At 56.9% G+C, this 26,333-nt stretch overlaps 1 protein-coding gene across 6 annotated transcripts in view; it reads left to right on the forward strand.

Moving 5' to 3' along the window:
• Window positions 1-238: 238 nt before the first annotated feature.
• Window positions 239-26,333, forward strand: part of TNRC18 (trinucleotide repeat containing 18) — an 88,383-nt gene continuing 62,288 nt past the window's right edge. For 2 of the 6 annotated variants that reach the window (XM_061153684.1, XM_061153686.1), the window contains exon 1: window positions 8,250-8,454. In XM_061153684.1, the coding sequence (XP_061009667.1) occupies window positions 8,268-8,454 (187 nt within the window). In that variant the 5' untranslated portion in view covers window positions 8,250-8,267. Of the gene's footprint in view, window positions 351-8,248; window positions 8,455-25,745; window positions 25,867-26,333 lie in introns of those variants that run through there. The other 4 variants (XM_061153689.1, XM_061153685.1, XM_061153688.1 and 1 more) reach the window with 4 other exon arrangements.

Below are 26,333 nucleotides of genomic sequence, written 5' to 3' on the forward strand. Positions count from 1 at the left end.
CTCCTTAGCAGGCGGCCCCGGGCTGATTTATTGGCGGTTTATTTGGAGAAACACTATCGCTCTTAGATTCTGGGGGGGGGGGGGGGGGGGACACACTCGCGGTGGACTTTAACCTTGGGCTGAAACCGCAGCGCTTTGTTTTCGGAGGTGCTTCCTGGGGCGCCGCGGGGCTGGGGCTGGGGCTGGGGCCGGGGGAGGCGCGGCCGGAATGCGGCTCGGCCGCCTCTCCACTCCCAGGCTGCGTTCCCGCCGCCGAGGGGAGCGCTCAAATTCTTCTGGGCTCTGCCCGGAGGCCTCGGTCCCTTCACCTGTGCTTTTAGAAATTCTAGGAAGGAGCTGAAGCTCCCCGGGTGAGTATTTCACAGCGAGGTTTCCAAACCCTCCGCCTCAGGCATCTTCCACGTGCCAGTCTGCTGTCGTGTCACTGGCTCAGGGTGGATCCCAGGAGGCACGGTGAGTGTGTGAGTGTGTGTGTATGAGTGTGTGTGTGAGTGTGTGTGTGTGAATGCCTCCCCCTTTGGCGGCTGTCCCCACCAAAGTCCAGGAGGCTGTCCGGAGGTGGCTGTCCTGATGAAGAGCGCGCACTGCCTGCTTGTCGGCGGATGCAGGGCATTGGAGTGAAGGCCTGTTCCCCGCCCCTCTGGCAAAGAGACAGACAAAGCTGGTGACATTAAGCGTTATTATTGCAAATCCACCCCATCTGGATCAGTCCCCCTCTACCCGCCCCGCTCCTGCCTGGGGTGGAAAGACTGCCGCCCCTACCAGGCTGCCTCCAGCGCTGGACCTGCTTTCCCGCTGGTTCGCCTGTTTGCGACAAAGAGGGTGGCCGACAAAGAGGGCTGAACTGGGTCCAGACAGGGGAAAAGCCCAGGTCCTGGCAAGGAGGAGATGGGGCTGGCAGGGGTGGAGACCAGAGGAGCCCCTCGCCTACAGGCGAGGCACCTGGAGACCCCGTTTGCTCCTCGATGCACACAAAAGGCCCCCTCCCCACATGGTGCACCCACGGCGCGCTCCAAGGGCCGAAGGGTGGCCCAGAATGGCCGCAGAGTCCGTGCTGGGAGGCTGAGTTCTGAGAAGTCACTCTGACCTAGCCGTCGCCCCTGGATGGCACGCGCAGAGCCTGAACTGGGTTCAGGCAAGTGGCGGCACGTGCCCACCAGAGCCTCACCTCACCTTCTGAGTAGTAAGCGCGTGGCTGGGCGCCCCAACCCAGGGAGCCGTCAGGGGATGCCCAGGCCCCCTCAGGGTCCTGCGGCCGCAGGGATGGAAGCTGGTGGTGCCCAGTGGACAAGGCTGTTCATTCCCTCTCTCTGGCCAACAGGGAAGTTTCTGACTTGACTCCCTGCTTAGTCTCGGGGACCCCGCGCCCTGACCTGGAGGACAGGGTGTCCAGGGCAGTCCAGATGCCGGCCTCACCGGGAATACTGGCCCAGGCAGTAGGAAGGAGGCCCTCCCCTGCGCCCAGATTTATGGCCCCAGCCGGCCCCCAGCGCCGGAGACTGTCTCCGTCCCCTTAGAGCCGAACAGTCGAGTGGAAGACCCGACCCGGCCTGGCCTGGGGAAGAGGCTAGGGCTGGAGGCGGAGCCGAGCGCCGCAGGGATCCGCGGGACCCGGCCCGCCAGACGCTCCGGGGTCCCGGCTCTGTGTGCGGTGCGGCCCGGCTCCTGCGGCTTCCCGGACTCCGGCGCCGCGCCCTTGGGCTTCCTGGCGAGTCGGGACTGATCTCGGCGGGGCTGGTCGAACCTCGGCTCGGCGCCGAGTCGTGACTGGGCCAGTCCCTGCAAGGGGATGGCGAGCCTGGCTTTCCCGGGCGGGCCCTCTCCGGGTTTTAGCAGCACCCGGGCCAGGAGCTCCCTGGTTGTCGGACCTGGAACCTGAAAACGGGCGCTTAAAAGATCGCGTCACGGCTTCCCAAGCGGGCAGCGGAGGCCGGCGAATTCCCGGGGCCCCCTTCACGGAGAGGCTGGTGGAGCGCGGGGGTTTCGGTCCCCGCTGCACAAGGCGGCTTGGGGCAAGTGGTGGAGATGGCTTGGGTGTCCTCGCCTAGGAAACGATGGTTTCTTCTCGGGGGTAGGGTGGGGAGAGGGGTCGGGGGAGAATGTCGTCCCTGCGGCCAGCCACACGAGGATGCCGGGGAGCGCAGGGTTTGACCCTGAACTGGGCAGGATTGCCCAAAAGCGCGGGACGCTGAGCCCGCGCCTCGACAAAGGCACGGCCAGGGAGCGCTGAGTCCAAGGTTGGCCTGTCCTTTGGTTTTTAAAACAAAGCGAAAGAATTTTGTCAGTCGGGCTGCGTCCACGGAACTGGAGATCAGGGAACTTACAAAAGGCCTCGGCTCTGGAGCCCCCGGGGATGACCGCGGACAACAGCGCCCAGGGCCTGGGCGGGTTCTCCGGGGACTGAGGTTTGGGTTTGCGAGGAGGTTCCCCGCTTCAGCCGATTTTCCGCCCAGCCAGTACAACACACATACACACACACACTGCGTCAACACACTCTTTTTTTGGCCACGGATCCTGCCGAGTAAACACAAGTATGCGGGGGGAGGGGTGGAAGATGGCGGCTGGACCCGGGAGCACTGCGGAGTCCGCGCGCTGCGACCCGATCCACGCGGGGCGCCCAGGCCCGGGTTTATGTTGAGTGTGGTCACCAGAGCGGGGAGCGTATTTTCCCAGACCGCGAGGGCCGGCCGGGGGTGCCCCCGAGGCCCCCTACGAATGGTGGGGGGTCTTGAAAGCAGCCTGGACTGCGCCCACCTCTCCATTTGGGATCCGTCCCCCGCCCTTAAGATGGCTCCCGGCCGCCTGTTTACTCGGCGACTGCGGGCGGCTGGGCGCCGGCGGAGAGGGGCAAAGATCGGGGCGCACGCAGGTCGGCCCGGCCGGCCCGCACCCCCACCACGCTGTAGCTCGGAGACCCGGCACTGCCCGGCACGGTCTGTCCGGCGAGCCAGGAGGAGCCGCCGCCACCTCTGGGTTCCCAGGCCCTGCACCCGGGCAGCGCTGGCCAGGGGCTCAGCGGGCTGCCGGTATGCGCGGGGACGGCCGCACTAGGGGGGCTGCAGCCCACAAAGGTCCGGGGTATGGGGAGGGAGGGGGCCTACGCTTGCCCCCCGAACCTCGGCCCTAATGAAATGCAGGCTTGGTTCGCCACGCCGACCAGGCGCACACTTGGAAAATGCAGACGCCATTGGCAAATCCAGGGCAAACGCACAATTTTTATTAGCAACTAAATGATTTATGGCACATATACCGCGCCGGCACAATTACGGCGTCTTGGAGCATCCAGGGGTGAAAACATTAAACATTTATAAAAATAGGCTTTTGTTTTTTTCCACCCCCGTAAGCCCTTTGTATTCCCCACCCCTACTCTCTGGACATTTTTTTTTTTTTTTTTCTTGAGCTATATTAAAACAAAGAAAAACATTCCAGATCCCGGGCGGGGGTACTGGGATGGGGGATCAGTGTTTGGGGTCTGAATACTGAGCGATGGGGGTTTCAGGAGTGGGAGGGTTTACTAGGAACCCACAAAGGCCTCTGGATAAGACTGGAGACACTCGGCGCCCACCCGGGCTGCGCCCCCACGCAGGGCCCCTTCCCCGGCTTTGGCTTCCAGCAGCCTCGCGCAGTTCAGCTGCATTTACTTTACTTCTGCATCACCCCCCTCCCCCAAGGCACACAGCACAATACCTCCTTTCTCTAACCCCCCTCTCCTCTCGGCCTGTGCTCCCGGCCGTCCCGGGGCTGCACCGGGAGCCTCCGGCCGCCCCTGAGACCTGCGTGCCCTGCTCCGCCACTCCTTCCCCTCGGCTCCGGCTATTTTCGAGGCTTTCTTTCCTTCTCTCCCCTCCTTCCCCCGCCCCCCACCCCAGCAGAGCTCCAGCTTCCAAAAGAGGGCAGCCTAGAAACCAGCGCAGGAGGCTCCAGGAAGGGCAACTTGAAACTGCCCTCAAGAGGCTGAACTTTTTTTTCCTAAAATTTATACTGGAATTAAATTAAGACACCCCCAGTTCGCTCTCCAAGCCTACCCCCTTCTTTTTCTAAAAGTGGAGTAAAGAAAATAGAACGAATGGGCGCGAACTAGCTCATTATCCCCCTCCTCCAGAAAAGTTGCCTTAAAAATGGATTGAAAAAAAAAAAGAACGAACGATGCAAAAACGCTGAGTCCGCAGCGAGGGGCGAAAGAGCGGGCTTCTCTTGTTTTAATTAAAATCTAATCACCGCGGTCGGTCTCTGAGGCAGGATCGGAAAGGATTTCTGCCCCTCCAAGCTTCCTTTCGAGGGTACGTAATGCCTAGCCGGGCACGGGTTCCTGCGGGGCCGCGCAGGGTGCGGGCGCCCAGGACGGCCCCTACGACCGCGTCCGCACTCCTCGCGCCTGCAGCCAAGTAGGTTGCCGCGGGCAGCTCCCGGCTACTCAACCCAGAAAAGATTTTGCTGAAAGCGCAAAATAAAAGTACAAAGTCTGGGGGATTGGGGCTCCCCTCCCCCTCCGGCCGCTGCGGCCAGCCAAGCACTTTTTGGGCTTGGCTGCTGCTTCCTCTGAGCTCAACAGATTTTTTTTTTTCCCGGTCTCGCCCTCCCTGGAGGGGGCGCGGCGGATGGAAGGCGAGAGAGGCCCCCAGCCAAGAGGTTTTTTAATATTACACTTTAATAGGTTTCAGAAGGCCCCGTGGAGAAATGCTAATAGGCTGAAATGTCAGAATCGAGAGGGAGTCAGTTCGCGCTCAGCCGATCTAATCCTTTTTTCTGCTCTGATTTTTTTTTTTTTTTGGTCGGGGGGAGAGAGAAAGGGAGGGGAGCGCCCACGCAAAGAGACTCTTTGGGGAGGGGCGCGAGGGAAAGCGCCGCAGCCCCGGCCGGGGCGAGCGGGGGGCGCGCCCTGGCCCGCGTTTCTATAGGAACCCCTTTTAGAAGATTAGAAACTCACCCGCTGCCCGCCGCCGCGGCCTCTCCAAAATATTAATCAGTAACCATCTGACACCGCGTTTCAGGGAGGAACCCGCAGACCAGGGCTAGGAAAACGGCCTTCTCGCCTGCCCATCCCACCCAACCGCGCTGTTCGGGGAGAGGGAATGAATCGCTGCTTTGTTTTAAAGCGAGGTGGGGGGAGGAGGGAAAAAGCCGCCCTTGTCCGTTTTGGCGTCTTCCACCGCGAGTTCTAGAAGGCGCGCCTCGGGGGAGGTGGGGAGTCGCGGGGCCCCGGGCGCGGGGCGCAGCCCGCCGGACCCCGGCCCTTGCCGGCTCGCTCGGCTTGTCACCTCCTCCCGCGAGCAGGAAGCTGACAGTCGGCCCATTAAACTGCGCCTTGCAAAGCCCAGGATTGTGGCGACAACCATCTTCCTCTATTCTGATCACTCAGCCCAGACGCTGGGGGAGGGGGGAGGAAAAGGGAGGAGGAGGAAAGGAGAGGGGGGGGGTCCGAGCTGGTGGAGGGGGAGGGCTGCCTAGAAACGGCCCGGAAAAATTCTCACCACCAGTTTTGATCATTCAGCCCCGCCGAGGGGAGCCTGGAAACTGCTGGAGCCCCTTGGTCCGTAATTGGTTTTATAGGAATGGCCGAGGGCCAAGGTGTTTACATGCGCGTGATGGGCGGCGCGCGCGGCCAATGGGTGGCGGTCGGGGGCCGGCCTGCGGGGAGGCGGGCACCCGGGAACAATGCGTGTTTCTTCGCCCGAGAGTGTTCCCCTCCCCCAGTCGTCCCCTCCCCCCCCCCCGCTGTTTTTTTTTTTTTTTTTTTTTTTTTTTTAGATCCAGCGAGAGGAACTTGAAAGGGGGGTTGTGTAATGTACCTTTTCCAATCCCGGGCTGTATATGGAGATTTGGGATTCTTTAAACCAGCGCTACCTGGATTTTATTAAAAAGCGGGGAGCTCGGCGGGAGGAAAGCTGGCTTTTCCGGGGGCTGCGGGAGCCCGGCCGCGGGAGGGCGGAGGAGTTGGCGCGCCGAGCGCTCGGCCCGGGGAGCGGTTTTCTACCAAAAAAAGGAAAGGCGGGCAAAAAGTGTGAGGCGGCTGCGGGTGGCGAAGGGGAGCTGCGGCCGCGGGATGGCGGGCAGCACGGGCGCCTAGCCGCGCCGGGAGCCGGGGCCGCCACCAGAGTCAGCGTCGCCGGAGCCCGGATCTGGGAGCCCCGCCGCGCCAGGTACGCCGCCGGGCCGCCCGCCTGCCCCTGGCCGGGCACGATGGTCTCCAAACTTCTCCAGATGGCCCCCACCCCACCTCTCCCTCGGGGTGCGCCGGGGATTCCCGCAGCTCTCCAGCTCCGGAGAACAGAATCGGGGGGACCAGGGCCGGCATGGTGGGGCGCCCCGGGAGGGGTGGGGGCGAGTCCCTGAACCCTGGGCACCCACCTGAGCCCCCAGCCCGGCCGAGGGGCGTCGGTTCCCTTCTCGGTTCCCGGCAGGCGGCGGGGGAGCCAGGGACGCCTAGACGTTTTCGATTATAGGCTGTTTTTAATTAAAAGCCGGAATTCAGCCATTTTAACTGCATTTAAGAGGGGGAGAAAAGTAGGGAGAACGCAGCAGAGCCCGCAGATGGCCGAACCAGCTTCTCTGCCAGAGCAAGGGTGTTGCGGGGGGCTTCACCCCGACTTCCCCAAAGTGGGGCGCTGGGGTATGCCCCGAAGCGCTGGCTTTTAAAGGAAAGCTACACAAAGAACATTAAAAAAAAAAAAAAATCACGGAAAGCTCATCGCCTCCTTAAGACATGTATCTTCGGATGTGGCGATCTTAGATTTTTTCCAAAGTAAACGCGGATCTGGTAACCAGAGCCTGATGGGAGGCAGCGAGGGAGGGAGCGGGTGTTTGTAACCAAAACCGGGTTAAAATAAGCACCCTTAGCAAACTTGGGGAGGGAGTCTGGAGGACCCCGGAGGGTTTGTGGCTGAGAGGGTCTGCAGGTCCGGGGCCTGGGAGCCAGCCGGTCGCGGGGCGCAGGGCGGGCAGCCGTGAGCCCGGTGGCTTTGGCGAGATCGGCGTCTCGAGGAGTGTCCCAGCCTCTTGGAATCAGGAATCCGAGCTGCCGCGAGCAGACGGAGGGCGAGGGCAGGGTTGGCTCCTAGACCCCCTCCCGCCCCCACGGGAATCGGCAAATCTTTTAAACAAACAGCTTTAAACTGGAACTACGCGGGGATTTGCCCAACGCTGGGGGAGGCGCCCCTCCATCGGCCCGCGCCGCCAAGGTTTTCTTTGTAGGTTATTTTTGGGGTCGGGGGCAAGCTAGGGTAGGAGCGAGACCCCTGAATGCCTCCCTTCCTCTCTGATGCCCCCCAAATCCCCTGCGCTAGGCCACGTCCTAGGGCCGCAAGATTCCCAGGCCAGGGCGTTGGAAAATGAAACCAAAGCTTGTTTTGAAGGATTCTTTCCAGTCCTCAGGCGAGAATGCCACGTCTCCGGTCCTCGGACTTAGACTGTACGACTCAGTGGCCCGAGGGGGGTGGCGAGAGGGGGCGATGAATCTCTTTTAAAAATAAGAAACCCACTTAGTACCCTCTGTCGTGAAAAAAACTAATCCCGCGGCTTGGGGCGAGCTCAGGGAAGCCAAACTCAGAAAAGGAAGACAAGGGTCCCCAAAGGTTAAATATTAAACTTTTCGGATCAGATAGTGACATAGTGTTTAGGGAGACATTTCGCACCGCTCACGGGAAGGTTTCACGGTGTGAAACCCTGGAGCATGTGACGCCCAGGAATCCAACACACTTCGGAGGTTTGTACTGAGGCGCTCCGGGCGCGGCCGAAGGGCCTTCCCCAGTTTCGGGAGCACCCGTGAGCGGCCGAAGCAGAGTCCGGGCTGGGCACTTTTTGAGCCGGGTGCGCAGGAGCCTGAAGCCGCGGGAGGAAGGAGCATGGAATTGAACTTTTTATGGAAAAGGGGCTCCTCCCGGTTTCATTTCTGGCCTCTTCGGTAGCCCCCAGTCCCGAACGGCAAGACGACTTTCTGAACTTCTTTTTTTTTTTCCCCCTCCTTTTTCTTTTCTCCCCCGCTTCTTTTCTTCCGTGGCCCGTCTCCTCTCCCCGCCAAGACGCCTTGTGCGCCGCCTCGCGCCGCTCCGCCTGGCCGCCCGGAGGGGCCCCATCGCCGGCCGGCCGTGCGCCTCGGGCCGCCGGCCCGCAGCCGAGCGCAAGCCCCGCTGGCCGCCGCCGCCGCCATGCACGCCGCGGAGCCCCCGCCGCCCGAGGACTCTGGGACTACGCCGACGCCGAACTTTTAGGTCCCACTGAACGAGGCCCGCGGGCCGGGTGGGGGGCTGGCCGCGGCACTCCCGCGGAGGATGGATGGCCGAGACTTCGGGCCCCCGCGGTCCGTGCACGGCCCCCCGCCGCCGCTGCTGTCCGGCCTGGCCATGGACAGCCACCGCGTGGGCGCGGCCACGGCCGGACGCCTGCCCGCTTCAGGCCTGCCCGGCCCGCTGCCGCCCGGAAAGTACATGGCCGGCCTCAACCTGCACCCGCACCCGGGTAAGTGCCCTATGAGTGCCCGCCCCCTCTTGTCCCCTCGGGATCCTGCGGGGGAGGCCGGCCCCGGGGAAGCTACCAGGTCTGTTCCCCCATCCCCGCGCTCGCACTGGGGATTCGGCCCCTCCTTCTCCCCCGACCGGTACACAGGTTGCCCACGGGGTATGGGCAGGCCCAGGGGGTCTCTTCGACCCGGGCAGAGGTCAGTCTGGAGGCCCTGACGCACAGGGGCGCTGGACTCTGTAGCCTTCCCCAGCGCGTCCGGCTCTCCCGAGGCAGTCGAATTGGCCGAAATCGGAGCCCCCAGGGGCGATTCCAAACCCGGGGCTCCTGCAGTTGGAGCCTGGACTGGAGTTTTCAAAATCTGGGCGAGAAAAGAACAAACCCCGCTCCACACCCTTTGGAGACGTCTGCACCAGAGCTGCAATGCTTTTCTTGGCAAATGTCCTTTCAGGCGCCGTACGTCCGGGGTCGGGCCTTAGCTTCTGGTCTCTCCTGTGGGGTCTCCAGCTAGTCCGGGCGCTTGGTGTGTGTGGGGTGTGGATGGGCAAGAGAACAGAGACCCCCAACACTGCGGACTCGGCCTTCAGCGGGCGGGCCGGCTGCCCTTGAGAAGACCCCGCGTCCCCGGGGAACGGTGGCAGGAGCCGTACCCCGGGAAGAGGGCAGAAGGCGGGCCCTGGAGACCCCTTATTCTCCAGCAGCAAGGCCGGCGGCCCCGCCGCAGGGATGCAGACACTGGGCGGCCGCCATCCCGAAGCTCGGGACAGAAGCGGCGCGGGAGCCGATCGGCCCGGCACGATCCGCGGCGGGAACACCCTGGGTCTGATATGGAAGCGCGGGCGGAGAAGGCCCGCTGGATCCTGCCGTTTCCCCAGCGGGGCTGCCCAGGCTCGGTGGGGACCGCGCGGGAGAGGGGCAAGCCTGCCTCAGCCGCTGCGGTCTGGCAGGGGGACCTCAAACGCCGGGACCCCCAGACCTGCCTTCGGCCGCTGCAGGAAACCCAGACCCTGCTCCCCCGCTGCCTTCAGCCTCTGTGCCTGGCGTCCCACGCTTCGGCTTTTAAATAAAAAAAAAACCCCACCTCTCCTACCACCAAGTGTAGTCTAGGACTCTTGTGAGTTCTCCGGGACCCCAGGACGCTCCCTTGGCCTTGGGGTCTTGGAAGGGACACCTGGGCCGCCGTGGCCCTGCCCCACCGACCCTGCCCGCTCCGCAGCGCTCTTTTTTTTTTTTTTGCCTCTTTCTTTGATTTTTCTCTTGAAACTTTTCAGGAACCTGAGTTCCAGGGCTCGGCGGGACAAAGGGCCTTTGTGAGGCACCAGGCGGGGGAGGGGCGCGCGCGCGAAGATTCCTGCCTGCGGGGGGCGGGGGACGTGTGTGTGTGTGGGGGGGGCAAGGAACGGGGTCGTGGCCTTGGGGCGCGCGTGTCCCCCAAGAGCTGCCACAATGAGGGCCAGGGTTTTCTCCCAAGTGGTGCACTGCGGGCCAGGGAGGGGTGCCGGAGACCCTAGCCAGAGGAAGGGCCAGGGCTGCCCCCCTTTGCGCGCGCCCCCAGAGGCCGCGGTCATTTTTGTGTCTGCGCTCCGGGGGTCGCTTGGCCCGGCCAGGGGAGGTGGCAGGGTGCTGGAATCAGACCACGGGGTCTTTCTGACGGGCGGGGCCTTCCCTCGCCTTCCGAGAGGCTTGGGAAAGGGCGCCGCAAGCCTCTGGTCTCCAGTCTGGGCCGGGCCTGGCAGCCGCCAAGTCTTTTAACCAGAAGCCGAGGGAAAATAGCCGCGGCTCCAGGGGGCCCCTGCGTGCGCGCACCAGGCTAGCGCGCTGAGCCCAACCGCAGTAGCAGCCAGACAGACCCATTGGGTGCCCATTAGGTAGATGGGGAGACTGAGGCACGGGGCGAAGTGGCTTGGTGAAGGGGCAGGCAGGACGGGGAAGTCCAGCGGGAGGTGGCTGCAGAGGCTTGTGCCGGCGCCTTGTACGTTAGGAGCGGCCTGAGTTCTGCGTGCTCGGCGGCTGAGGTCATGGAGGAAACAGTCCGGCGCGGGAAGCGCGGCCCGGGCAGGGTGCGGAGGCCGCCGCTCAGGCCGCTGCGGCCGCGGAGGGAAGGGTGGCTGGCTGGCTGGCGCTGGCTCTCGCTCCCCGCACCGTCTCAGCACGGTGGCCATGCTGAGACCTAGGGACCCCAAGCCAACGCCCAGAGCAAACCCGGGGCTAATCCCATTAGCCAGGCGGTGGGGAGCGGCTCCCCATTCACTGTTTGGGGTGGGGCCGCATTACAAATTCCTCCACCGGGAACCGTCCCCGCCCTTCTTGCGGGGTGCAGGTGCTAAATTTTCTCTTTCAACGGGCATCACCTTCTTGGCTGTCAGCTCTCCAAGTCTCGCCAGCGTTATCTGCCTCATCTTTATTTGTTTATTTTTGTGCTGGGAAGCCTGGAGAGGCTGAGCTATTTGCCCGGGGTCACACAGCCGGAGAGGCCGAATTACCTCTGGACTCCTTGTGGGTGGGAACTCCGGGTGCATCCAGCTTTCCAAGGCAAGAGGGAGCTGGCCGAGTGGGGAGAGCTCAGAGCTGGAAGGGCCCCCTGGCTGGGGGGTGGTGGGGGTGGCTGGGACCCCATTCAGGCAGGTAGTGACAGGGGGGTTGTGGCGAGGGAGGGTCATCAGGGAGGAGATGAAGTCTGGGTGGAGAGGGGTGACTCCTTGTTCTGCTCAAGAGGAGGTGAAATCAGGAATAGATGGGGCTTGGGATAGAGAGTCCCGATTCTCTTCCCAGTATCCTTGAGTACTGTGAGGTGTGTGAGCCCTGAAATGTTCACAGCAGTTGGTGAAATGGACAAGTAAGTGACAAACACCTGGTCGGCCAGCCCCTCAGCTCTGGGTTTGGGAGGCCTGGATTCAGTCCTCCTCACCATTGCAATTAAAGAGCTGTTAGCAGGATTTTGTGTTTAGATGTTTATTTTCCCTGCCCCCACACCTGGGCCTGGCCCCTGGAGGCTATGTGAATGTGAAGGTAGTAACCCAGGATCAGGCCCTGCACTTTGGACTGATCGGTGGACAATAGCTGGCTGTGGGCCTTCTCCAGGGTCTGATCAGCTCTATCTCTGGAATCCAGCCTGTCGGCCTACTGGGATTAATTTAAAAAGCTTAATCAGTGGGACTGGCTGGTGGAGTGATGTGATCCCCAAGATAAGGGAGATTTGCTGGGTGCATCCTCCTCTGGGCAGAGGCCCGAGGGAGGCCTGAGGGAGGTTCTAGAATCCGGAAGGGCCTCTGCAGCCCTCCCCTCCTCTCTGAGCCCCCTGGTTCTTTAGCTCTCAACCCCACACTTTCTTCTTTCCACACTTGTTCATTTGCTCTGCAGAGGGATTTCCAAGGGCCTCCTGCGTGCCAGGCACCGCTCCGGCCGTGGTGACCAGACACAGAAGTCTTTGCTGTCATTGGATCTCCCGTCTTAATGTGCGGGGCCAGGCAGTAAACATAAGTCAGCCAAGGAAGTCATTTTAATGAGAGATAGAGGCTGTGAAAGAAGGAAAATGCCGAGGGTCTCTTTTTGGCCAGAGTGGTGACTGGCTGGAGCTCTGAGAATAGCTGGAGCTTGGTGGGGGTGCGGAATGGGAGGAGGGAAAGAGGAGGCGATGGGACCCTGCAGGTCCCTGAAGGCCAGTAATGAGGTCTTGGAATTTCAAACTGTGAGGAGTGAGAAGGCAGTGGAGGGTTTTAAATGGAGGGAGTGACTCAAGTTGAGGGACATTTTATGGCACCAGTCTGGACTCTTAAACAAAACACGTCGTGGAAGGCAAGATGAAGGCTGCGGACTGTTCCTGGTTAGAGGAGACGAAAAACCGACAGCAGGAGGCCGTGTGTGGCCCTCGATGGGATCTTGGATCAGGGAAGACATTGCTCTAAAGGACATCACTGGGGCAATTGACGAAATTGGAATATGGACTGTAGATTAGCCCATAGCACCCAGTCAGGATCACGTTTCACGAAGTCGTACTGTGATTATGTAAGAGAGCGGCCTTGCTCTTCGGAGGAGAAACATTCAGGGGCAGGGGGTGTGAGGGCTGCAGCGTAGGCTCAGGAAGAGAAAAAAAAAACCATCTTAAACGTTGAGATGTGGGAGACGACGGTAAGTCAGATGACTTCAGATAACACGTCGGGTGAGAAAGTGGTTCATAGTTGCTGAACCTCAGGGAGGTCATAGGGCAGTTGGATTGTTTGTTCGCTGTACTAGTTCAGACTTTCCTTTGAAATTATTGCCAGGGAGTCGTTTAACAAAGTTAGTCTGGATTGCTGGAGACTGGTAGACCGGAGAGAAGCCGGGGACTTGTCAGTGATGAGGAGGCTATCAGGACGATGATGGAGACCCAGGAGGGGGGTTGGAGGGGAGGGCTGTGGTGTGATGCCTTGGGAAGGTGGGGCCTCGGAGATAGATGTGGAGGGGCTGATAAGAAGGACAACAGACAGGGGTTTTTGGTCAGTGCTGCTTTTGCAGGAATGGGGAGGAGCGGATTTGAGGAGATAGCAGTGATGGAGCATTCTTGATTTGAACGTGGCCAGGTTGGTTGCTCTTGGCTCCTGGTGTGGACCGGTCTGCAGTCTGATCTTACTGACCTGCCACCAGGTCCCTTAACACTTGTCTTTGGTCACATGGGGTCCTGTCATGAACCTACCCTGTCTGCTTCCCAGCCCAACTTTGGAGGGTATAGGCCTTAGGCCTGCCCAAGGGCTTGGGGGTGGGGTGGGGCCCTGACCAGTGGTCAGCCTTGGCCCCCCAGGGCTAGAGTCCTTGCTGCACCAGCTGCCCGCAGAGGCCTGGCATTTGACTTTAGAGGAAGTCAAGGCCATTTAGTGGGGATCATAAAAGCTTACTACCGCTGCAGGCTACGAATGCATTCACCATCTGCATCCCAGGTAACGAAGAGCTGGACCCTCAGCCCAGAGTGAAAAACCTGCTTTGCACACTGTCATGAATAGTTGTGTATGGTCTGGGTCTTCATACACCAGCTGGGGCTCTGCAATCTCCAGATAACTGCTGAAGGCTGGAGGGCCTAGGGACCGAGGTTGGATTGCTGGAGTTTCGGTGTTTTCCTCCTCCCCTTGCTGGGTGATGACTCTAAGCCTCGGTTTTCTTATCTATGAAATGGGTTCATTTAGTGGCTCTGAAGTGCCTAGCACACAAATAGCCCTCTGCTTCTAGAAGTGGCAGTAAAAGTGATTGCTGTAATTAGAATATGTCATTCACCAGTGAATCCCCAACTCTAGTCTGGTCCTCCCCGAGGGCCTCTAGGGTGTTGTTGGCCCCTCTGGATGCTCCACAGGCTCCTTAGACTCCAGGGTCCCAACTGGAACACATCATTTTTATTCTTCTTCTTTTTGGGTGTAGTGAACATTCTGTAAAACGCTTCAGTCTCCAATAGTCAGTACTTGTCCTTTCACAAATCCTACAAATGGGTGTGTAGAACACACCCACCTCACCACCAGCCAGCTCAAGGTCAAGACATTTCCTACATCCAGAGGCTCTCCTCTGCGCTCTTCCAGTCACTCTCCACTCCCACCCCCAGACTCATTTCTGTACCTTAGTTTTTTTTGCCTGTGTCTGAACTTTCTGTAAATGGAATTGTGCAACCTGTCATCTTTGATCTCTGGCTGTTTTCACTCATGCTGGGTGTGTCAGATTCGCCCGTATCTGTGGCGTGAAGCAGTCATTGATTTCTGGTTGTTGTATAGTATTCACTCACACCTCTGCTGATGGACGTTTAGGTTGTTTGCAGTATTTACTATGAATAGTGCTGGTATGAGCATGGCCTTTTGGCTCATATAGGTGCACATTTCTTTGGATATATATATGTGTGTGTGTGTGTGTGTATTGTCTAGAACTGGAATTGGTGAGTCACAGAGTGTGTGTGACTTCAGCTTTTGTATCGGTGAGCTTTCCAATGGTTGCACTGTTGTACGATCCATTCCCTGTCTTGCCAGCCGGTGAGATTGTCAGTAGCTTTAAATTCTATTCATTCTGGTGACTCAGTAGTAGTATCTAATTGTGCATGCATCTTAAATTTTTTTTTTTCTGTATTTGTATTGAGGAATACTTTGCACCCTATGAAATTCACCCAGTAAAAGAGTATACTTCTGCGTTATGCTTGGTATAAACTTTGGAGTAAAGGTTAGGTATCATTTGAAAAGTCAGATGGGGGCACTTCCGTGGTGGGCCAGTGGTTAAGACTTTGTGCTCCCAACGCAGGGGGCCCGGGTTTGATCCGTGGTCAGGGAACTAAGATCATGTGTGCCGCAACTAGAAAGATTCCTCATGCCCCAGAGAAGATCAGAGATCCTGGGTGCTGCATTCAAGACCTAGTGCAGCCAAATAAATAAATATTAAAAAAAAGAAAATGTCATATAGTGTTGTTAGGATTATAAAGAAAACCAGCGATCTCTTGCCTTCTGCCTCCCCATTCCTGGTGCCCCCTTTTAATTCTCTTGGCTATTTCTTTTGGCCTTTTCATCCATATTTCTGTGTAATAACCTACTGCTGGTTATTTTTTAGAGTTTGAGATTCTTTACTGACTCCTATGGAAGATGAGGATTTTGCATAGACTGTCCAAATTTCTTTTCTGACTCCCATTTATTAATATTAGCATGAGACCAAAGGCAAGTTTCTTTGCCTCTCCTACCTTGGTTTTCTCATCTGTAAAATGAGGATAATAATAGTATCTACATCATGAATCGTTAATACGTGTAAAGCATTAGAACAGTATCTGGGAAATAATAAGCACTTAGTAAATGTTTATTGTTTTGTTGCCTCACCATCTCCCCTGCCTCCATCTCCACTTCCTTTCTCCTCCCAATATTTGTGAAATACAATTTTGTTTAAACCAGTTTTATTATTACGGCTTTGGGTTTGTAAATATTGTTGATATTTGAGTCAAGTGGTATGATAAAATTCATTTCTTATTTCCTTGAGTTATTAATTGCATCCCCACCCCCACCCCTCATTTGCAGAGCTTTCTTGGAATCTCTGTCTCCTCGTTTCTTGGCGTACTTTTCATTTGGTTAGATCTGTTGGATGAACCGCCTCTTTCTTTTCCTGGGATTTCCGTTCTGCACTTTGTTTTCCTGCTCTAGTCTGGTTTGCCTGGTGCTTAGGTCTGTTCAAACTCACTGTCCCTTTGTGCCGTGTTGCATCTCCTGTTTCCTGATTTTCATTCCTCCGTTTTTTTTCTGCTTTACTTCCTTGTTTTGCTGGAGCATATCTTGCAGTAGCATTCTATGAAAGGGTACACGGAAGGCCCATTTTATTGAGGCCTCATGTACCTGAAAATGTCTTTACTCTACTTTCACACTTGACTGGCAGTTTGGAAATTATTTGAAGGAATTACAATGCCACCTCCTAAATTCCAGTGCAGCTCTTTGAGGGTGTGATGTTATTTTGATTCTTGTTCTTTGTATGTGAACTTTCAGTCTTCCCTTTTACAAGTACTTAAAATCTTTTAGAACCACATAATAGTCAAGCACAAGAGCTCCAGACTTCCCTGGTGATCCATTGTTTAACACCCTGAGCTCCCAATGCAGGGGGTCCGGGTTCGATCCCTGGTCTGGGGACTAGATCTTGCACGGCACAATGAAGTTCAGAGATTCTGGTAACTAAGACACGGAGCAGCCACATAGATAAAATATTTTAGAAAATGTACATCATAAAAAAAAAAAAAAAAAAAGCGAGCAATGCTAACAAGCTGATGGAACTGGGATCCAAGTGTGGGACTCGTTGACCTTTGTGGAACTTTCTGACGGAGTCTGCAGGTCCTTGCTGTCTTTCTCCGTCTCTCAGGCAGGAGCCCTAACTGGCTGCAGGGAATTGAACACTGGCCGCCCCTCTTCCAAGAACTGAGTGTACATTTCAAGGATGAAGAGTTGTACTCTGGTTGCATTTGTGTTTTGGTCCCCACACCAGCCCTGAGAATCTAGCCAAGCCCCTCAAGGGCTCCCTAGTGATCAACATGTTCTCTTTTTAAACTTTGTTACTGTTATTTTTGTGACCTTCCAGCATTAGGGAGGGGATTTTTCTTTTTTTTTTGGAGGTGGGAGCGCTGTGCTGTGTCGCTTGAGGGAGGGATCTCGGTTCCCCAACCTGATACGAATCCCTGCCTCCTGCTGGGGAAGCGCAGGAGTCCTGACCCCTGGACGGCCAGGGAAGAGCCTGGGACAGAATTTGTCCTGCTCGGTCTCCGTGGGAGCCAGCCCCCTGTCCTCCTGGGTGCCCAAGAGACCCTGTCCCTCTCTGTCTCCGCCGTCCCAGCTGGGACAGACGCCCCCACGGTTCCTAGAATGCCCTCCCTCCATCCCTGCCTCTACTTCCTCTCGGCTGGGACCTCGGTTGGGGGGGAAGAGAAATCAATGGGGAAATCCTCTGTAATTGCTTTCGAATTGGGAACGTCTGGAGCCCTGGGGCGAGGCTGGGCTGGATATATTTGCATATCACTGGCCGGGCTGAGGCCTGGACCACTCGGCTGCCCCGGGACTCCCTTATTTAGATTTGAGCCTCTACTTTGGGCTTGTGGTGGGTTCTGGGCTGGGGGAGGGGCTGGGGTTCCACCCAGATCGCCCTACTCTTGCTGGGGAGGGGCTGGGAGGTCTTGAGCGACTAAAAGGTGCCCTTGGGGATCTGACCGTCTGGGCGTCCTGGCACGTTCCAGCTGGAGGGGAGGGAGGCTGGATCGGGGAGCTGGATGAATAAAGCCCCTCCTGCCTCCCTCGGGCCAGCCCTCAGGCCCAGCCAGACCCCTCCCTACCTAGAGGGGGCGGGGCAGGTTGATCTCCTGGCTTGTAAGCCTCTGCTTAGATTAGAGGAGAAATACGGTTCTCAGCCAGTTACCGTAGGGATGGGAGCCTGGGGACGTCGGCCGTGGCCACGGGTCCTGTGGGCCAGTCACAGCGGCAAGAACGTGCAGGGTAAGTCCCCCCCTACCCTCTCGCTCTGACCCCCAAGCCTTGCTGGTCTGTCTGGGGTCACCGTCCTCCGGGAAAGGGGAGTGACGCCAAATGGAGGAGACAGGCATGGCCCCAGTCACAGATTCCTTCCTTTCCTGCCTGCCCTTCATTTTACTTATTTTTAATTTCATTTTTAGAAGGGGAGAGCTTTGCATGATTATTATTAGCCACACTGCACAACTTGCGGGATCTCAGTTTCCCGACCCAGGATTGAACCCAGGCCGTGGCAGTGGAAGCCTGGCGTCATTAGTCCACAGGGGAACTCCCCGTTTTACTTTGAAGGAGAGTTAGGTTCAGAGAGGTTGTGTCACCTCCCCAAGGTCACACAGCCAGGAAGTGTGGGATCTAGGGGCCAGACCTGAGCTCTCTGGCAAGAGAGCCAGGGGCTTAGCAGAGGTGAAAGTGAAAGTGAAGTCGCTCAGTCGTGTCAGACTCTTTGTGATCCCATGGACTGTAGTCCACCAGGCTCCTCCGTCCATGGGATTCTCCAGGCAAGAATACTGGAGTGGGTTGCCATTTCCTTCTCCAGGGGATCTTCCCTACCCAGGGATTGAACCCGGGTCTCCTGCATTGCAGGCAGACGCTTTAACCTCTGAACCACCAGGGTAGCAGAGGTAGTGGGTATGAAAAAAAATTTTTCTTTCACTTCCCCTTTTCCTTTCGGGGCTCATTTTTTATTTATTTGTTTGCTTTGGATTTTGCAAGTTCTGTGCATGTCAGAGTTTCATGGAAATTACTCAGAAAGTAGCACTTTGCACGCTTGTGTTCGGATCCGCCCTCTGCCCTCCATTTTTTAAAGGGTATTTTTTATTGGGGCTTAAGGGACACACAGAAATAAGCAGGGATCATACATGTACAGTTCAGTTAGTTTTTTCACCAACGGAAACAGGTTAAGAAAGAAACCCAGGCGTCCTGTCCCAAGGTGACCCTTACTGTGGCTGAAACCGGTGCCCTTCACGTTTGTGGAAGCATATAGTGTGTTCTCTTCCCTGTGAGGTCGTGAGCTTTATCCTGTTCTGGTTGCTGTAGTGGCTTCTCTCGCTGAACGGGTTCCCTCCTATGACATTGTCACAGTTTACCCAGCTCATTGTTGGAATTTGGGTTATTTCCCAGTTTTGGTGATTACTAGTGGGGAAGATCTCTGAATTCCAACTTGCAATCTTTTCTCTACATACCTGTGAGGGCCCTGCTGGGTCAGAAAGGTGTCTAGAGTCTGCCAAACTCTTTGAGAACAGTTGCACTAATAATTTATGTCCCCTCTGGTTGTGTATTTTTCATATTGTCCATTTTAACTTTTCTGACATGTTAACCCTTCCGGTGGGTGTGTAGAAGTTTTCATTCACACTTTCTCCATGGTTTAAGAGGCTGAGTACCTTGTTGAGGATTTATTGTTAACTCAGACATACTTATTTGCCATCCTCTTGTTGAAGCTTACCAGTTTTTACATTGAGTTGTCTGTCTTTTGCTTATTGATTTGCAGGTGCTCTTTATATATACAAGCCCTTCCTTGGGGGCAACAGGTCTTTTTTTTTTTTAATGTGGACAATTTTTAAAGTCTTTATGGAATTTGTTATAATAATTGCTTCTGTTTTATGTCCTGGTTTTTTGACAATGAGGGATGTGGGATCTTAGTTCCCCAACCAGGGCTCGAACCTGCACCCCCTGCATTGGAGGCGAAGTCTTAACCACTGGACCACAGGGGAAATCCCCAGGGCACAGGTCTTTTTCCACGAGGTGGTTCACGTTTTCATCCTTCCAATAGTGTGACGTGACGAATAGATGTTCCTCATTTTCATAGACTTCAGTATATCGGTCTTCCCTTCATGGTCAGTGCTTTCTCTGGGGTCTTTAAGAAAGCCTTGGCTGCCCTTGATCCACGAAGGACTTGTCCCGTGTTTTCTTCTGGAAGCTTGTGTCTTTCCTGTGTGGCTCTGCTGTGCTCCTGGAGTGGGTTTTTATGTATGGTGTGGAGGGGGTCGGGATTCATGGCTTTTCCCAGATGGGTGGCCAAGGGGCCCGGCCGTGTTTATCGAAAAGACCATCTTTCTCCACCTCGTGTGCTGGGGGCCTGTTTCCGGTCCCCTAGTCCCGTTTGTCCCTACCCACATGCCCACGCCACGACGGCTGCATTGTTGGCATCTGATAACCTACGTCTCCATGGGGTCGCAGAGTGGGACTTGACTGAGCGAATGAACAAGAGCAGAAACCGAAGTCCTCCCGCCTTTTCCTTCATCCAGAAGGCAGCGTTGCCTTCTTGACTTTGTCTCTGTATCACTTGCTCTTTTAACTGGTAAAGTACATAGAACATAATGCTTAGTATTCTAACCATCTTTACGTGGACGGTTCAGTGGCATTAAGGGCTTTCACACTGTTGCATGACCGTCACCCCATCCATCTCCAGGACATTCCCGTCCCAAATGGAAACTCTCTCCCCCGTAAACACTAACTCCCAGTCCCCCTCCCCCAGTGCCTGGCACACACTGCCTGTCTCCATGAATTTGACTCCTCCAGGGACCTCCTAGACGTGCAATCATTGTAACAATATTTGCCCTTCGTGCCTGACTGACTTATTTCACTTAGCATCCTGTCTTCAGGGTTCATCCACGTGGGGTCAGGTGTCAGAATTTCCTTTGTTTTTAAGGCTGAATAAAGATAGACCACATTTAAAAAAATTTTTAATCTGATATACCCTTGGGTTGCTTCCACCTTTTGGCTGTTGTAAGAATAATGTTCCTATGAACATGGGTACGCCGGAATCTCTACAAATTTTCACCCTGCTTTCAATTTCTATGTCATTTTAGAGACAGGTGTTTGGTTTCCATCCTTCCCCACCCAGCACACCCCTCTGCCCCACTGAGGTTTGGATTGGGATTGCTTTACATCTCTGGGTCAGTTTGGCTGCAGTGGGCATTCTCAGGAGGGGCCCTCGGAAATGGGTCCGGGCTTTTGATAATCTGCTGATTTATTTCCAAAAGCTGAGGATGTTGGCTCCCTCCTTACTCCCCCTGGGTTGCTCACCTCCACCCCCACCCTCCCCACAACTGAACCAAAAATATGCTGATTTGGTAGATAAATATGATGTCATCCTGTCTCGATAGCGATGCCTTTACCTGAATTCTGATGTTATTTACTGTTCTTCATCTGTGACTTGCTCGGGGTTTTTACTGAATGATAAGGCTTTTTCTTTATAAGATAGAGCATTAACCCCTTCTCCCGCCTAGATATTCCAGAAGTCTCTTGGGTGAATGGGAGTCTGAAGGTCATTTTATCCAGAGGGTCCTCAAACTATTTTCCACCGCTGTCATAGAAACGGCTAAGTCACATGTCCATGCTCTGGGCTAGAACGGGCTCTTTTTTTCAGATGATAACCCTGATCTGAACGGGCTCATGAGATGTTCAGATAGCCTTTGGTGACATCTTTAAGGGATGTAATTTCCTTTGTGAGGCCAAAACCTTTTAAGATAGGAAGGGGAAAAAAGAAACATGTTTGTTCTGTGTTTGGTTGGGGAGGGTTCTTGAGTAAAAAGATGAAAACAGGGTCTTGATTCTGGGTGGTGTGGCTGAGTGGAAAAGTGTAGATTTCGGGGTCAGAGCCTATTTCTTCCTCTATAAAAGGGATAAGAATCCACCCCCCACCCCCAGAGTTGATGGTGGGGCTGGGGGGGGTGGCTTAGAGACAGAATCAAATGAAGGGTGGAAACTGTCCTCTGGCTGTACAGTGGGGCCCGAGAAAGTCTCCTCTTCGTCCTTCATTCAGTCCTAGCTGATCATGACCTTGCCCACCCCTCCCACCCATAAATATTAATTGAGCACCTACTGTGTACAGTGGGGGGTCCGGGAGGGGGGTTCCGGGGATGGAGTAAACCTTCACTGTAATGCATGGGTCTGCAAACTGCAGCCAAATCCGGCCCATCTCCTGGTTTTTGTAAATAAAGTTTTATTGGGACAAAGCCCAGTCCTTTTAAGTATTGTCAGGCAGGCAGAAGAGGCCTGCAATGCCTGAAGTTTTTGTTATCTGGCCCTTTCAAGAAAAAGCCTGCCGACTCCTGTTCCAGTGGGTGGAGAGGGACAATATACAAGGAACTACAGTAAAGAAGGAACTAGCATGGATATAGTCTGATAAGTGGTGATAAGCATGAGGGAAAAAATAATTCAGGAAAGGGCGTGGAGGGCGGGGTGGGTTGCAGTTTAAGACAGCCCTGGTTAGGGAAGGCGGCATCACCTAGACTGTAAGAGAAGGGGTGAGGCATGTACAGATGGGAGTAAACAGATAAACTTCTAGATATCTGGAAGGAGGAATGGATTCCGGGCTGAGGTGCAAAGGCCCTGGGGCTGTGGGGCTTTGCTGTTCCATGTTCCAGTCTGGGCTATGATAAAGTCCTCTGAGCCCTTCTCTGTTTACCAGACCTCTTGTACCCACCCTGATCTCATTGAGTCCCCTCCCCGCCCCCACCAGCCAGGACTTCTGGTGCCTGTTATATAGTCAGCTTCTGGAAGGATCCTCAGGGACTCCATGCCTTGCAGAGTCACGATCCCACTGGCCGGCTCGGGTGGCCTCACCGGCGTCCTCTCTGGGGACTGCCGGCAGGTGAGCACTGTGCAGCCCCTTAAGGGGTGCATCCTGGTGGCCTTGCTCCCCAGCCCCGAGCATCCAGGAGCCGCCCCGCCTGAGCTGTGACGGGAGGAAGGAAGCGTCTTTTCGGGATTCGAGTTCTGTCTCCTGGTGACCTGGGCCAGCCTTGGACTTGCAAAGCCCTGAAGTCTTCCCTGTGTTCTGGGTGTTGATAAGGGGGGGCCGGTCACCCCCCCACTCATGGCTCTCTGCTGTGTTCCCACAGTGCACTGCCTGGGGTGGGAAGGGCTGGGATGGTGGTGGGTCCCAGCGAGGGGCGGGGCTGTTAGCTCAGTGCTGGAGGGGACACAGACGGGGTTGGGGGCACCGAGGCTGGCTGGAGTGCCCAGCTCCCTGCTGTCCACATTCCAGAGGGACCCTGGATCCCTTCCCTAGGCAGTGGCAGGAGCGCTTTGCCCCATAGCCAGGCCTCAGTGTCTCCTTTCTTGCCCCCGGGGCGTCCTTCCTCTCTCACGGGACAAGAGGAGACCTCCGAAGGCCAGGCCCTGCGTGTTTGGGGGGGGCTCCCTCTCTCAGGGTCCAGCTGGGACTCCTGAGCTGAGGCCTTGGTGGACGGTGTGCTTGCAGCGTCACCCGAGGGACTTGATTGCCCAGGACTGGTGATGCTGGGTCCTCTCTCTGAGCCTCAGTTTCTTAGTCTGTAAAATGGGTGTAATGAGATTCCCGTACTTTGAGGTCTGTGGGAGGGTGTGCCAGGATTGGAAGGTGCCCGTCTGGGGACCCCTGAGCCCCAAGGCACCCTGGGCAGTGGGGTCTGGGCAGCAGGGTCAGGGAGACCCAGGGCGGGATTCAGAGGCAGAGAGGAGCTTTTGTATATATGTGTGTGTGTGTTTTAAAATTAAGGTGAAATTCACACAGTATGCAGGTCACGACTTGAAAGCGTGTGGTTCGGTGGTAGCTCTGTGTGTGTGTTCAGCCTTTCAGTCGTGTTCGACTCTGCGACCCTGTGGACGGCAGCCCTCCAGGCTCCCCTGTCCCTGGGATTCTCCAGGCAAGAATACTGGAGCGGGTTGCTATTTCCTATTTCATGGGATCTTCCTGACCCGGGGATTGAACATGTGTGTCTCTTGCATTTCCTGCATTGGCAGGCGGGTTCTTTACCACTGCACCACCTGGGAGGCTTTGTGGAAGTTAGTGCATTCATAAAGGGCGACCACCAGTTCTCTCGGGTTTCAGAATTAAAATCTTATTTTAAGGAATGGCAGATGGAATTTGGGTAGAGGTGGTGGTTCTGTGCCCAGACCCTGCCCTTTTTATTTTAATATTTATTTGGCTGCTCTGGGTCTTAGTTGTAGCATCTGGGATCTAGTGACCTGACCAGGGATGGAACCTGGGCCTCCCTGCGTTGGGAACACTGAGTCTTCGCCATTGGACCATTAGGGAAGTCCCCAGACCCTGACCTTGAGCAGTTGCTGGCCTTCTCTGAACCCGAGGTTGTTGCTCTTCAGCTGCTAAGTCATGTCTGACTCTGTGACCCCATGGGCTGCAGCACGCCAGGCTTCCTTGTCCATCACCGACTCCCAGAGATTGCTCAAACTCATGTCCATTGCATCAGTGACGCCATCCAACCATCTCATCCTCTGTTGCCCCCTTCTCCTCCCGCCTTCAGTCTTTCCCAGCATCAGGGTCTTTTCCAATGAGTCAGTTCTTTGCATCAGGTGGCCAAAGTATTGGAGCTTCAGCTTCAGCATCAGTCCTTCCAATGAGTATTCAGGACTGATTCTTTAGGATTGATGGTTTGGATCTCCTTGCAGTCCAAGGGACTCTCAAGGGTCTTTTCCAACACCACAGTTCAAAAGCGCCACAGGTTGTGTACTATAAATAATGAGGCGCTTCATGAAAAGTGTTTTGCAAATGTGAACTCATTTAATCTGCATGCCCCCTTGGAGGGGGCGAGGTTCCCATCACCCTGTTCTTCAGCCTGGGGAGGTAAAGGCAGAGTCCCAGAGCCCTGGGCGTGGGGGCCAGGGTTCGCCTTTCACTGTCTCCTGGGGGGGCCCCCTGTCACTCCATGTTCTGGTGGGGGCCTGGCCTGCTCCAGTTTCTGGCAGGGAGGAAGCCTTCCACCCAGGCTGTGGCTAAATTAAGTCTAAATTAATTAAAATTTAATAAAATTGAAGATGCAGTTCTTCAGTCTCATCAGCCACGTGTTTCGAGGGCTCGGTGGCCCTTGAGTGTCCAGCAAAGATCTGAAACAGGTGCGGGTCCTGTGGGTCACTGGCCGGCAGGTGTCACTGGTTGCCCAGGTCCTGGTCTGTCCGGGGTGGCGGGCCGGCCAGCGGGAAGGCTCTACCACAGGGGTCCTGGGGGCCACGAGTGGCCGCCCTCCTGTAGGAGGGGGTATGGGCTGCAGGGCTCCGGTTCAGCCCTGGCTCTGCCCCCCGGCCCAGGGCTGTGTGTCTTTGGGGCTGTTCTCTGTGCCCCGTGGAAGGCCTGGGAGGAGACTCAGCATCTTCGTGAAGCCTGGGGTTCGCTGGAGTTGGGCTGGGTTCCTCTTTCTGATTGTGAACGATGATACCTCATGATGGGTGCCCTGCGTGTGCCACAGGCCTGGAGTTAAGACGCTTGCATGGGTGGGCAGGTGGCACAGAGGCCTCTAGTCACCAGGGGGCGTCTGGGGACCAGGCCCCCCTCAACCTCAGTCTGTGATGAGAGCGGTGGAGACCCCCCAGCCCCCCACTGCAGGCTGTGCTGGAGGATTTCTGGTGGAATCAGTGGGCTCTTGTTTGACTCTCACTGCCCACCCCCCTCCGGAGCCTTGGGGGATCCCCCAAACCTTTTCGGGGAACCCAGGAGGCCATGGCTGTATTCCCAGGGGGGTGGGTATGAGGAGTGGAAGACGCGTGCCTAGACTCTCAGGAGAGCTGAAGGTAATGCTGGGGGGTGTGTGCAGAGCTCAGAGGCAGTCTGGAGAAGCTCGTGGGGTGGGGTGGGGGTCAGCCGCCTGACCTCGACCCCAGGGGGACCAGCAGGATGTCCAAGCTGGCACTTGTGTCCTCGGGGGTCAGGGCTGTGTGTGCCTTCTCCCCCAACCCTAACACGTGTCTGTCTGCTTTGGCCCTGAGTGGATTACATACAACGCGGCCCCCTAGGCCAAGAGTTGATGCCTGCTATGTGCCAGGCCTTGGGCGCCCCTGGAGAGCCTGTGGCCTCGCTCGGGAGGGCATCCTCCCCTGGGCTCACAGCATCTCCACTGCCAGGCTGTCCTGGGCAGGGGGCTTCTCCGAGGCCCGGGGGGAGGCCCCCGAGGTGGGAATGAGCAGAGGGTCCGGTGGAAAAGGAGGTAGCGGCCGGGTTTGTCTCCTGTGGGCTCTGAGATCTGACCCTCTGCTTCAGGGGCGTCACTGGGGCAGCGGGTGGGGACACGAGTTGTGCAGATGAAGGCCAGTGTCCGGGGCTGGTGAGCCCGTCTTACAGAGCTGCACGCTGCTCTGGGGAGGTGGGGGACACAGGCCTGCCCGCGTCCCCGGGCTGGGGGCCCCCGGGGAGGCAGTTCGGGGCGCCGTTGAGCCCTGTGGCAGGCAGGAGCCGTTGGTGGCATCCGGGCCCCAACGCCCTGCCGGGCCTGGGGTGCCGCTGGGCGGGTTTCACAAGCTGGGGCAGGGGCAGGAAGAGCTGGGGGCTGATGTAAGCCCTTGCGCAAACCCCTTCCGGAGCTGGCTGCCCGCCCACCTGCCGAGGAGGAAGCCGGGGCCTGGGCTCCCCGAGGCCCCGCTGCCCAGGCTGGGGCCACACGGGCCACCGGACCGGCCACCATGGCCCTGGGGCCCGAGGGCTTGGCGTTGGAGTCCGGTGAGGGGCCGGCGGGGCTGGCACTGGGGACACCGATGGGGAGGTGTTCACGCCACGTGTGGTCAGAAGGTGTCCTCCCGTGGCTCTGGGGGACGGGGAGGAGGCCCTGCCCCTGCACCCTGGGGGGATGCGGTGGCCATTCAGGGTGCCCTGTGCCCCCCAGGAGGTGCTGAGGGGGGTCCAGAGGCCCTCGGTGTGGGTTGAGGGCTCAGGTCAGATGGGGTCTGGGCTGGGGCCCCCTGGGTACCCCTAGTCTTACATTGCCTGGGTCCCCACGGCCACTTCACTCTGGGCCGATGTAAACCGCGGGCTTGGAGAGGTTACCTGGGGGGCACATGGGGAGCGCTCATCTCGGACGGCCAGAGCTGGCGCTTGGTACCTTCCGTGGGCAGTGCTGCTGTTTATTATAGTTATTAAGTGCACCCTTCTTGCTTGACTGTGCTTCTCAAGGGAGGTCTTACTCTCTC

The sequence above is a fragment of the Dama dama genome, chromosome 10 (genome assembly GCF_033118175.1).
Source record: "Dama dama isolate Ldn47 chromosome 10, ASM3311817v1, whole genome shotgun sequence".
NCBI classification, from domain to species: domain Eukaryota; kingdom Metazoa; phylum Chordata; class Mammalia; order Artiodactyla; family Cervidae; genus Dama; species Dama dama.